We start from the raw sequence: 13,747 nt of genomic DNA on the forward strand, positions 1-13,747 counted from the left end.
TAAATTGCAGCAAGGAAGATTTAGGCAAGATGTGGGGGAAAACTCCCTAACTGTAAGGATAATTAAAACACCAGAACAAGTTACCTATGTGTAAGTGATGGTCTAGATCAGTGGTTCTCAACCCGTAGACCACTTGCGGCCCAATCAGCACAAAGCTGAGGCCCATGCAGATAGTATATATATTGTGTGGATGCAGTCCACATAACAGAGAGAGATGCATATGCGACCCACAATGGTAAATAGGTTGAGAACCACTTGTCTAGATAATACTTAGTCCTTCCTCAGTGCAGGTGATAGGACTAGATCACCTATCAAGGTCCCTTCCAGTCCGGCATTTCTATGATTCTATATTATTACCAAATTTAGGACATGATCCAAAAAGATTACCATTAAACAGGCTTTGAATGAGGCCCTGTTATCTACCAATTACAGTGCAGAGTTGTTCCCTATAGTATAGTTTTTATTGCTTTAGTCAATCTGTTTTTTATAAAAAAAAAATTCTGAAGCGATGAGTCTTGCTTTTCTAATACATGGTATTTACTTGTGAGCCGTCTCTGTCTCTAATATATTTATACAGCATACTGTGACCGGGGTCCCAATGGGGGCCAGCTATGATCACTCAGTTAGGGTGAACTGCAAAGAATGGGGCAGACAATCCCCCAAAAGCTGTAGATATTCCAATACTTAGATTTACCAAGCCAGCATAAAACAGCTTCTTTATTACCTCACTGGTTACTCAGAAGTCCAAACAACACAGTTCCCTTAAAGTGATCCAGCCTCAGGCCTCCATCCAGGTACCTAAGTCAAGTATGATGAAGATTCCTGATAATCTTATTTCATCATATAAAAGAAAAGGTTCTACCAATCCCAAAGGATCGGACACATTACCTCCCAGGTTAATGAATGTTTCAGATCTTATCCAAATACATGCTACAGCAAATTCTTATTAACTAAATTAAAATTTATTAAAAAACAAGAGAGAGTATGGTTAAAAGATCAATATACATACAGGCATGAGCTCAATTCAAGATTCAGATTCATAGCAAAGATGAGGAGCTTTGTAGTTGCAAAGAGTTCTTTTAGAAATAGTTCATAAGTTATAGTCCAATGTCCAAATATCATATTCAGGGCATACCAGCCTAACTGGGACCTCAGACTCAAACTTCCCCTGATGAAGCCTAAGCAGATCTGAGATAACAAAATCAGGACCCAAGGATATTTTATACAATTTTGTGTCCTCTTTGACAAGTTGGGAGTTCCTCGGGGAACAAAAGGCAATTAGGATGACTTTGAAGGAGCTCCATCACTGGTACTTAGCTATAGAATTAACATAAGGCAATTTGCTTGTTCCTCCACCATTTTAGTAAGGCTTTTGATACTGTCTCACATGACCTGCTCATAAACAAATTAGGGAAATATAATGTAGATGGAGCTAATATAAGGTGGGTACGTACCTGGTTGGAAAAACATTCCCAGAGAGTAATCATCAATGATTCACACTCAAGCATTAAGGGCATATAGAATGGCAGGGATTGGTCTGGATCCGGTTCTGTTCAATATCTAGATAAAAATTATTTAGATAATGGCAGAGAAGAGTACATTAGGGTATGTCTACACTACGAAATTAGGTCGAATTTATAGAAGTCGATGTTTAGGAAGCGATTTTATACAGTTGACTGTGTGTGTCCCCCCATTAAATCAACGGAGTGCATCCACAGTACCGTGGCTAGCGTTGACTTTCGGAGCATTGCACTGTGGGTAGTTATCCCACAGTTCCCGCAGTCTCCACTGCCCATTGGAATTCTGGCTTGAGCTCCCAGTGCCTGATGGGGCAAAAACATTGTTGCAGGTGGTTTTGGGTACATGTCGTCAGTCACCCCTCCCTCCGTGAAAGCAAAGGCAGACAATTGTTTCATGCCTTTTTTCCATAGAGATGCCATACTGCTTTCAGCAGATGGTGCAGTAGGACTGCTAACCATTGTCATCCAACTACCGCTTCTGCTCCAACTCTTCTCTCCTGGTGCCATGAATCAACCTCATAGGTCCTCTTGTCATTCTTTATAAATATCTCTTCTCGTGGCATCCTGTCATCATCCACCACTTCCGCAGCAACTCTGCTCTTCCGCTCATATCTCAATAGCAAATTTCTCCATGTTGTCTGTCATGGGCTACCAGGAACGTGTGTTCTTCATCAGGAAACGTGCGCGGCGCTAACCGTTGTCATCCACCGCTTCCGCTGCAACTCTGCTCTCCTGCAGACGCCATACCACAGCAAGCATGGAGCCCGCTCAGCTCACTGCTACTGTTGTGAGCATTGAAACACCTCACGCGTTATCCTGCAGTATGTGCAGAACCAGAACCTGCAAAAGCAGGTAGGGAGGTGACGACAGCGCAATCACGATAGTGATGAGGACATGGACACAGACTTCTCTCAAAGCATGGGCCCTGGTAATTTGGACATCATGGTGGTAATGGGGCAGGTTCATGCCGTGGAACACCGATTCGGAGCCCAGGAAACAAGCACAGACTATTGGGACTGCATAGTGTTGCGGGTCTGGGAATATTCCCCGTGGCTGCAAAACTTTCGCATGCATAAGGGCACTTTCATGGAACTTTGCGACTTGCTTTCCTCTGCCCTGAAGCACAAGAATACCAAGATGAGAGCAGCCTTCACAGTTGAGAAGTGAGTGGCGATAGCCCTCTGGAAGCTTGCAATGACAGACAGCTACTGGTCAGTCAGAAATCAATTTGGAGTAAATCTACTGTGGGGGCTGCTGTGATACAAGTAGCCAACGCAATCACTGAGCTGCTGCTATCAAGGATAGTGACTCTGGGAAATGTGCAGGTAGTAGATGGCTTTGCTGCAGTGGGATTCCCTAACTGTGGTGGGGCGACAGACAGAACACATATTCCTATCTTGGGACCGGACCACCTTGGCAGCCAGTACATAAACTGCAAGGGGTACTTTTCAATGGTGCTGCAAGAACTGGTGGATCACAATGGATGTTTCACCGACATCAACGTGGGATGGCCGGGAAAGGTACATGACGCTCGCATCTTCAGGAACTCTGGTCTGTTTGAACAGCTGCAGGAAGGGACTTACTTCCCAGACCAGAAAATAACTGTTGGAGATGTTGAAATGCCTATAGTTATCCTTGGGGACCCAGCCTACTCCTTAATGCCATGGCTCATGAAGCCATACACAGGCAGCCTGGACAGTAGTAAGGAGCAGTTCAACTATAGGCTGAGCAAGTGCAGAATGGTGGTAGACTGTGCATTTGGACATTTAAAAGCTCACTGGCACAGTTTACTGACTCAGATAGACCTCAGCAAAATAAATATTCCCATTGTTATTACTGCTTGCTGTGCGCTCCACAGTCACTGTGAGAGTAAGAGGGAGACGTTTATGGCCGGGTTGAGGTTGAAGCATATCGCCTGGCCACTGATTACGCGCAGCCAGACACCAGGGCAGTTAGAAGAGCACAGGAGGGCACGGTGCGCATCAGAGAAGCTTTGAAAACCAGTTTCATGACTGGCCTGGCTACGGTGTGACAGTTCTGTTTGCTTCTCCTTGATGAAAACCCGCCCCCTTGATTCACTCTACTTCCCTATAAGCTAACCGCCCTCCCTCCTTCGATCACTGCTTGCAGAGACAAAGTCATTGTTGCTTCACATTCATGCATTCTTTATTAATTCATCACACAAATAGGGGGATAACTGCCAAGGTAGCCCGGGAGGGTTGGGGGAGGAGGGAAGCACCGGGTGGGGTGGTGGATGAGGGGAGGAGGGAAGTACAAGGCCACACTGCACTTCAAAACTTATTGAATGCCTGCCTTCTGTTGCTTGGGCAGTCCTCTGGGGTGGAGTGGTTGGGTGCCCGGAGCTCCCCCTCCCACCACAATGTTGGATGTCTGAGTGAGGAGGCTATGGAACTTGGGGAGGAGGGCGGGCAGTTACACAGGGGCTGCAGTGGCGGTCTGTGCTCCTGCTGCCTTTCCTGCAGCTCCACCAGATTCCAGAGCATATCAGTTTGATCCCCCAGTAGCCTCAGCATTGCATCCTACCTCCCTCTCATCACACTGCTGCCATCTCTCATCTTGCTCCTGCCACCTCTCATCTCATTCATTCCTCCTGTCCTCACCTTCATTTTCTGCTTTCTTGGACTCTGACATTGTTTGCCTCCAAACATTCTGCTGAGGTCTTTCAGTGTGGGAGGACTGCATGAGCTCAGATAACATTTCATCGAGAGTGCTTTTTTTCACCTTCCTTTCTGTGCTAGCCTCTGGGACGGAGATGATAGGGGGAGCGTTGAAACATTTGCAGCTGCGGGAGGAAAAAAAGGGAGAGTAGTATTTAAAAAAGACATTTTAGAGAACAATGGGTACACTCTTCCACGGTGAACCAAGCTGTTAACATTACAGAGCACATGTCCTTTTGGTACAAGGTTGCATTTTGCCTCTTATATTGCGGGCCTGCTGGTTTGGTGAGACATCACACATGCAGGGCCAGGCAACAGAATTCAGCTTGCAGGCAGCCATAGTAAGTTCAGCTTTTTCAACCTTCTAAACATGTGGGAATGGTTTCAAACAGCAGCGCTCACCTTTCCCATACCAAGCACCCATTGGGTTGGCCATTTAAAAGGAGGGGCTGTACTGGCCACAAATGCATCCCAAGTCTTCAGGGCAAATTAATCATTAAACATGTTTGCTTTTAAACCATGCATTATATTTGCAAAGGTACACTCACCAGAGGTGCCTTCTCCGGCTTCATGGTCCGTGAGCCTGCCTTGGGAGGGTTGGGAGAGTATTTGCTCCAGGGTGATAAACAGTTCCTGGCTGTTGGGGAGAATGGTTTCTCCGCTTGCATGCTGTGCGCTATCCTCCTCCACCTCATCTTCCTTGTCCCCAAAATTCTCATCCCTGTTGCACAAGACTCCTCCTTGCAGGTGTCCACGGACAGGGGTGGGGTAGTGGTGAGGGCCCTGCCTAGAATTGCATGCAGCTCATCATAGAAGCGGCATGTCTGGGGCTCTGACCCGGAGCAGCCATTTGCCTCTGGTTTTTTGGTAGTCTTGCCTGAGCTTCTTAATTTTCATGCGGCACTGCTGCAGGTCCTTGTTGTAGCCTCCTTCCATCACGCCCTTGGAGATTTTTTCAAATATTTTGGCATTTCGTCTTTTGGAATGGAGTTCTGATAGCACGGATTCATCTCCCCAAACAGCAATCAAATCCAGTACCTCCTGTTCAGTCCATGCTGGAGCTTCTTTTGTGATTCTGGGACTGCATGGTCACCTGTGCTGATGAGCTCGCTATGCTGGCCAAACAGGAAATGAAATTCAAAAGTTCCCAGGGCTTTTGCTGTGTACCTGGCTAGTGCATCGGAGTTGAAAGTGCTGTCCAGAGCAGTCACAATGGAGCACTCTGGGATAGCTCCCAGAGGCTAATACCGTCAAATTGTGTCCACACTACCCCAAATTCGACTTGGCAATGTCAATTTCAGCACTAATCCCCTCATCAGAGAGGAGTACAGAAATCAATTTTAAGAGCCCTTTAAGTCGACAAAAATGGCTTCATCGTGTGGATGGGTGCAGGGTTAAATCAATCTAATGCTGCTAAATTCGACGTAAGCTCGTAGTGTAGACCAGGACTTAGAAAATTTGTGGATGATACAAAGCTGGGAGGGGTTGCTCATGCTTCGGAGGATAGGATTAAAATTCAAAATGATCTGGACAAACTTGGGAAATGGTCTGAACTAAAGAGGATGAAATTAATAAGGACACATGCAAAGTACTCCACTTAGGAAGGAACAATCAATTACACACACAAAATGGGAAATGACTGCGTAGGAAGAAGTACTACAGAAAGAGGCCTGAGGGTTATAGTAGATCAAAAACTAAATACGAGTCCACAGTGTAAAACTGTTACCAAAACAGTTAACATAATTCTGGGATGTATCAGGAGTGTTGTAAGCAAGACACAAGAAGTAATTCTTCCACTCTACTCCATGTTGATAAGGCCTCAGCTGAAATATTGTGTCCAGGTTTGGGAGCCACATTTCAGAAAAGATGTGGACAAATTGGAGAAAGAGCAGAAGAGAGCAACAAAAATGATTAAAGTCTAGAAAACATGACCTATGAGGGAAGATTGAAAATATTGGTTTTGTTTAGTCTGGAGAAGAAAAGATTGAGGGAGGACATAACAGTTTTCAAATACAAAGGTTGTTGCAAGGAGGAGGGTGAAAATTGTTCTAGTTAACCTCAGAGGATAGGACAAGATGCAATGGGCTTAAATTGCAGCAAGGGAGGTTTAGGTTGGTCATTCAGAAAAACTTTCTAACTCTCAGGGTAGTTAGGCACTGGAATAAATTGCCTAGGGAGTCTCCCTCATAAAAGGTTTTTTATGAATAGGTTAGACAAACCTGTCAGGAATGGTCTAGTTACACAGTTCTGCCTACTGAGGTCCCTTCCAGTCCTATGATTCTATGACTGTGGTTCCTATACACCAACCTTTAACGCTATTTCCCTTCGTAGTCATTAGAGCTCAAACCTAGACATTTTTTCATGCTACATTCATCTCACACTTTCCTTGTCTTCATTCTTAATGTTTAACAGATTGTTTTGATACAAATTCATCCCTGATGGAACTCAATGGCATTTAAACTTTCCATATGTTTGTCTTTGTGTATATGCAATATCACAATCAGTAACAGATTGAGTATTTGCACACACTTAACATTATTTACTACTTTCTCCTAGCCCTCCTTGTATGCTGAGTAGTAAAAGTTTTCAAGGCTCAGGTAAGAATCCTAAGATTCCATACAAAAAAACCCTGTAAAACAGGAATGGCTAAGTCCTAGTGTCACAAATATATGTGCAAATATTTCTATGATGAACTAGAAAATAGCTACTAGGAAGTTGTATTATTTTTCATTAATATAATATGTGCCTGTGTGTTTGTTTATGATGAGTTACTTGCTATGGGGTTAGACCAAAAAGGGTTGTTAAAGTAAAACAGTGAGACAGATCCGAGTCCTTGGTGAAACACTAAGGAAGCTGTTTATTTGGGAATGCCCCCTACGTGGCTCTATCCAGGTTAAAAAAAGCTTACTCTTTTCCAGGCTAAGCTCAGGGCAAAGGAGATGCTAAACCATTACATGGCTCTGGGCCTACAAAAAGGAGAAAGTGTGGATAAGACAACTCAGGCACCCCAGGGAACGTCAATGAGAGATGACAGTTATACAAGGCAACACACAAGGACAGGGAGTGTGATGAAAGCAGTACAGTCTGCTTCTCCCAGCCACAGAGGGGGGTTAGCTGGGCTGAGGGGAACTTACAGATGCTTGTAAGGAAAGATTAAGGTGTAGGCAGGGGGAAATACATAGAACCGCCAAGATACAAACACCAGAGTTACGGACTGACCGGTCAAGCGGATACCATGTGAAACTGGAAGTTAACAATCAGGCATCAACAGAGATTTAAAAAAAAAAAAAAAAAAAAAGCAAGTACTGTACTGTGCCTGTATTGCATCTTAAAGATAGGCACATCTGGACTGCCTGCCCCCCACACGGAGCAGCCACTTACAGCAAAACACTGGGGCAGCCAGCCCAAGGCAGCTAGAGACAGAGCAGGAGCAGTGCTGGGGTCTGTGCAGCTTTCACCCCTCACCGGGAGGGGGATGTGATGCTTTTACCCGCATTCCCCCACCCCCGGTCAGAAGGGGGACACACTGTTTACACCCATCCACCCACCCCTGCCCAAAGGGGGACAAGCTTGCAAACTCATGCGGGGCTGAGTAAGTTGCTCAGCTGTTGCTGAATCCTGGCCTGGAGTGTCAGCTGCTGGAACTGGAGCCCGAACTGCGTTGTTCAGCTAACATGGCTGGGGAACAAGGAGGACCAGAGATCCAGTCTAAGTGGGTGGACTGAGGGGTACATACAAGAGGGATAAAGAGTGGTCTAATGTGTGGCTGGCCCAGTACCTGACAGCATTGTTCAGTTCTATTAATTTTGTCTGCATCTTTCTGGTTCTGATTACCAGCAGTGAATGCATCATTCACGAGCAGTCTCCTCAGAGTCACACAGAGAGAAATACTCATCTCTCCAGTCAGAAAACAAAGTTTCTTCATATGCTGCTAAAAGCAGCACTGGCCTTTTTACTGCCAAATCACACTGCAAACATGTCAAACGTGCTGTTCACTATCACCCCTTAATCTGTGTTGGTAAAATGAAGACCAATTTTTATGTGACTCCAAAATTTTATTTGGCTCACCCCTAATTATTGGTTAGTACACATTGTTGTTTACAGTAATGTTCCCATAATACCACACACACTAAAAAAACAAAATGCCCTCTACTAACCAAACTTAGCACAGGCAAGGAAGAAAGAACAAAATCTCTCTTTCTTTCAACCTTAGAAAAGCAGTCAGATATTATGGCGATCAGAGCCATAGATTTATCTAATTAGGTAGCTAGATAACAATAACCCTGCTCACATTCTATCACCTACTCTCCAGGGTTGGTTATAAAAGAATGGGCCCCCTACTGTCTAAGCAGAAGACTTTACTATCAGTTTGTAATTAGCTGAATGTCGACAAGATGTCTTTCAGGCACAAACACCTGCTAAAGGGAATAGCTCCTTGTATTGCTTCTACATGTACAAGTTGATGTATGAACAGTCTTTGGGTTAACGTATAAGAACCAGAAGATAGATTGCTTATAAAGAAGAATGAAGTGGCTTTAATAAAAAAAATTAATAAAAAAACCAAATTAACAGAGCTTTTTATTGCATTAATATTGCACCAGGCAAACAAGCTTTTGTTATCAGATTTCTCAAGTTAAGCAGGGTAGGGCTCAGTCAGTTCTTGTGTTTTGCAGGAAGTGGGCCTGGTGGTAAATGCTCCAGCTTATCTCTACCCAGTTACCAAAATCTTTATCTTCTCCCTTGACTGCTTTTGCAAATGCACTGATGTACTGCCAGCACAAAAATCTGAGTCACACTGAATTTAGGGGCTGCATAAGATAAAGTTACTATAAAAACAAACATCTCCAGGAAAAAATTCAATGATTTCATGTATTTTTATTAGACCTGCAGTCAAATTTTCAGAAGTGCTAAGTGACTTAGGCTCCTAAGTCCCATTTTCAACAGACCTAATGGCCAAGTTTTCAAAGGTATTTACATATCTAAAGATGTAGACAGGCATCTAAGGGGGATTTTCAAAAACTCCCGAATGACTAACTCTCATTGATTTCTCTAGGTGCCTGAATACCTTTAAAAATCTGGACCTTAGTGGGATTTTCAAAAGCACCTAACTAAGTAGGTTAGGCAGCAAACTCCTATGGAAAATATCATTTTGGTTGAAGTTTTCTGGGTGTTAATAAAAAAAGTGAACTTTTTTCAAGGATTTTAGGAGGCATTTTGGGGTCAAAAACCAAACTTTTCTTGTGGGGAAATAAAAAAATTAAACTAAAAATTTTCAAAAAAATTTTTAATAGCAGCTCTAATTATATTTAAATCAATAAAAATCTGCATTTAAAAAAAAATTACCCAAGACTGCAACAGAATTTCCAGGCTGCTGCACTCAGTTCCACACAACAATAAATTTAAAGTAGAGCATATGGAATCTTGCTTACAAGTGCTGCCTTCCCCCATCCCAGAAAGCAGCAACTACTTCTGTATCTACAATCAACTGTGGACGCAAATGACAGAGCTTTGGTATCTAGTGACCTGATTTGCAGCTGCAAACTGGATATATAGACATAGCCACAATTTGACACACACAATTGATTGCAGACACAAAATTATATGCCTGGTTCCAGACCTTTTAAACATTTGGCTCACAGACTTCATTTAGGAACTCATCCAATGCTCAGCATAGACAATAGGAGACTTCCGACTGATTTCAATAGGCATTGTTTCATGTCTTTAAAAATAAATTTTATACTGTTAGAAGCCAGAATGTGGTACATACCTGCACAAAAGATGCATTAATTTTAAACACATGAAAACTATTACTTTTCTGTCATATAACTTGTTTTCAAGATTGGGAGTCTTCATTATTCCAGCATGCAATATGGTCAGAACAGTAATAAACTGATAGTGCAAGAAAGATAGATAAAATATAATGAAATACAGCTTGGGTAAACAGAGCAGGCCCACGTGATAGACCCCAGAAAGAAAAGATGGAAGAGCTAGATAATCACATTTTTCTTTTCCTGTCTTATAATCATTTATTGTACCCCTTTCCACATGGCATTTTTCAAAACAAAATATTCTGTTACATAAGTGACATGCTCATGATATGCTTTTAAACATTGTTACAATAATCCAGTTTTATTCCAATATTATCTGTACATTAACTGTTGTCTGATTAGCGAAAATTAGAAATGTATGACTGCTTTTCATACCTTCCAGCTGTGCGGCAAGTAGCAAATGTCACTTCTCTGAACTCAGACTACAGGGCCTGAGCCAAAGCTCATAGACTTCATTGGGAAGCCCCATATTAAGTAGAGCAGCAGAGATCCTGAACATTTAGAGATTCCTGTGGATGGGTGGACAGAAGTGGTATCCGCAAATGGTGGGATTGTGAATGGCTCTAATGTACCCCAGACCAAGCATTGCTAAGGCTACATAGATCCATGGAAATCAAGCAGTATAAAATGTGAGAAAAGGTTTGTTACCTTTATAGCACATAGACAGCCATAAATATTTTCTGCTAAAGCACTGTTTTGACCATGGGGCCCTTAGAAATTATGTTGTAGATAAGTAGTACATATTTAATATTTGCAAGTGACTTTCATTGTGCATAAACCTTGAGTGAAGTAAAAAGGAATCTTTGGAAAATGCAATTGTGCCTGATTCTGAAATCAGTGGAGTTATAGCCGTATCACCCAGATCAGAATCAGGCCCCTTTATTTTTAAATGTTATCACAAAACTGCATTTTCAAATAATAAACACTACACTAAGGTATTTTCAATAAGGCACATATGCTGGCAAAATTACATGATGGTTGAAGTACAGAACAACGTGGTTTTTCTCCCATTAATTTATGTTTACAGGATCCAGATTAAACATACAAAACTGTTCAATTGAGAGATCACCATCTCCAGGAAAGCACAAGCCTTCTGAATGTAGATCACAAGGTATATATGTAAACCTGCCAACACCGCATCTTATGAAGCCTGGTGAAAAGGTAAACAACCCTCTGATACATTAAAGAGTCAATTTCTTACCAAACAGATGTAGTTGTAGAAGTTGCTGGTTGCTGTACAAACACACAGCAAAAAAATTTTAACACTGTATATTCTGTATGCGTACACACTGACATAGCCACAATAGTTGTATATTAACTCTATCTAGGCACTTAAGTGGCCTGGAAATGGTGGGTGCTTAGTGTAATGCTGCTTGCAGTGACTCATGAGCATGAATACCAACCTTAGGGCAGACTTTTAAGAATCTGGGAACAAACTGCAAATTGGTTGTGAATTCTGTACTTAGATTTCACCAATCAATAATCAAAGTATAAACTCCTCAGTGTTATAATAGCCTAAATATGGAGTCACAGAGAGTCCCTTCCCGTACTCAAATCTATCTTGCCACCCAGGTGAGCATACCTTTGTAACAGATGGCTTACACCAAGAATCACAGTAATATTCAGGTTACTCCTGTCATCGTGTCTCCATGGATTACAACTGAGAATACCAAATTCAGGACAAACTGTTGAGAAATAGAGCAGACACCTCAAAACTGGTGGTTATTCATCCATAAGATATACCAGACCAGCAACAAAAGTAAACTTCTATTTCACCACGCTGGCTAACAAGAAGTCAAAAAAGCAGTCTCCTTAGGTATTCCAGTCCTTGTATCACCACCAAAACCAAACAGACTTAATGATGAGTGGTTATTTGAAACCAATTTCATCAACCAAAGGGTGCTTCTGATCCCAAAGGACCAGCCACATACCCAGGTCAACATATAATTTAGATCTTACCCAATAATCAGGCTGTTGCCAATCCTTTAGGATCTAATATCTAAAGATTTATTTATAAAAAGAAAGAAAGGTGAGAGTTAAAAATGGTTAAAGGAATCAAATACATACAATAAATGCAAGGTTCTTGTATCAGGCTTGTAGCAGTGACAGAATAAACTGCTGGCTTAAGTCAAGTCTCTGGTTGCTTCCAAATCATTGGAAGGTCTTCAGTCCCTTGCTTATAATGCTCCCATTAGTATAAGTTCATAATCCAGAGAGCAGAGCAGGAAAGAGGCAAAAAATGGAGATGTTTCCAGGGCCTGTTATAGCTTCTGCCAAATGAAGGGAAACCCATTGTTCTAGTTTGTGGAAAATTACAGGTGACAAGATGGAGTTTGGAGTCACATGGGCAAGTCACATGTCCAGGCATGCTTCACTTAGTCATAGCAGAAGCCATTAGCCATACTCTAATTAGAACGTTCTCAGGAAAGTCCATTAAGTGTAGATAAGCAACTTCCGTGGTCTATTGTGAGTGAAGTGTTCTTTGATGGGCCATTCAACTTGAATAGTTCCTTCACAATGTGCTAGCTAAATATCTTGTTGGTGTTACCCAGAAGCAAACACATTTGAAATACAGGTATCTAGTTCATATTCATTACTTTAGATACAAAAATAATACATGCATACAAATGGCATAATCATATTCAGGAAATCGTAACTTTTCCATGGACATCTTACATGCCACACTTTGTACAAGATTTGTTGCAATTATAAAACAGTGGTAGCAACAATGATCTACATGGTCATATTTAACCTGATCATGTCACAACTCCCAGTCCCAAGAATGAGTCACTTACCCCAGGCCAGTTGCAACTTAGATCTCGTACCAAAGACAATGCTTGTAGCCAATCCTATAATAAACTGTATAAAAATTAATTAAATAGGAGAAGGAAACAAGCGTAATTTGCAATATTAAAGCAGGTAAACATAAGACTGTAACTCATTGTATACAGGGCCAGCTCTAGGCACCAGCATTCCAAGCTTGGGGAGGCTTTTTTCAAGGGGCAGCACTCCGGTTTTTGTTGGGTTTTTTTTGCTTGGGGTGGCAAAAAACCTGGAGCCGGCCCTGATTGTATATCTAAGTTTCCATAGGTAATGGAAGGTTCTATAATAAGCAAACTATTTCAGGGGCTCTCAACCTTTTTCTTTCTGAGGCCCCAGACAACATGCTATAAAAACTCGATGGCCCTCCTGTGCCACAACAACTGATTTTCTGCATATCCAGTAGATTAAAAGTTGTATTAAATTGATAGATAGTTATACAGGTAAACAGACATATATAGAATATAAAAAACAAAAGGATAAGATAAATACAAAAAATTAAAAAAAAATTAATATTATTTTTGTTTTACTTACTCAGTGTAAACCTGGCAGGGCTGGGGCTTCAACTTTGGCCTTGGGCAGTGGGGCTCAGGCCTCGATTCCAAGTGGACCCATTTGGCAGATCCTCTGAAATCTGTTGAGGGGCTGCGGATCCCCAGTTGGGAGCCACAGCTCTATATGTCCTTTAAGGCTAACCCAGGCTAAGATGCTGGGGATCTCTTGCTTATGCCTAGAAAATCTTACCACCACCACCCCCCCCACAGAGTCCAAGTAGCACAGAGAAACCATTCCTTCTTCTTCTTAGGGGTTTTTATCCCCCTTCTCTCTTGTGTTCTGAGGTGCAAAACTCAGGCCTTGGCTACACTTGCGAGTTACAGCACAATAAAGCAGCCCTGGGCGC

At 42.3% G+C, this 13,747-nt stretch overlaps 2 protein-coding genes across 2 annotated transcripts in view; one reads left to right on the forward strand and one right to left on the reverse strand.

Annotated features, from left to right (window-relative positions):
• Window positions 1-13,747, forward strand: part of CLNK (cytokine dependent hematopoietic cell linker) — a 124,142-nt gene that overhangs the window by 95,969 nt on the left and 14,426 nt on the right. Inside the window, exons 15-16 of the mRNA XM_039542050.1 lie at window positions 6,755-6,795; window positions 11,054-11,187. Coding sequence (XP_039397984.1) covers window positions 6,755-6,795; window positions 11,054-11,187 — 175 coding nt within the window. The remainder of the gene's footprint in view (window positions 1-6,754; window positions 6,796-11,053; window positions 11,188-13,747) is intronic.
• The window catches only part of ZNF518B (zinc finger protein 518B), a 29,241-nt gene continuing 27,778 nt past the window's right edge, over window positions 12,285-13,747 (reverse strand). The window contains exon 5 of the transcript XR_005599209.1: window positions 12,285-12,885. The gene's annotated coding sequence lies outside the window, so the exon portion shown is untranslated. The remainder of the gene's footprint in view (window positions 12,886-13,747) is intronic.

Source organism: Mauremys reevesii, linkage group 5 (genome assembly GCF_016161935.1).
Source record: "Mauremys reevesii isolate NIE-2019 linkage group 5, ASM1616193v1, whole genome shotgun sequence".
Taxonomy (NCBI): Eukaryota; Metazoa; Chordata; order Testudines; family Geoemydidae; genus Mauremys; species Mauremys reevesii.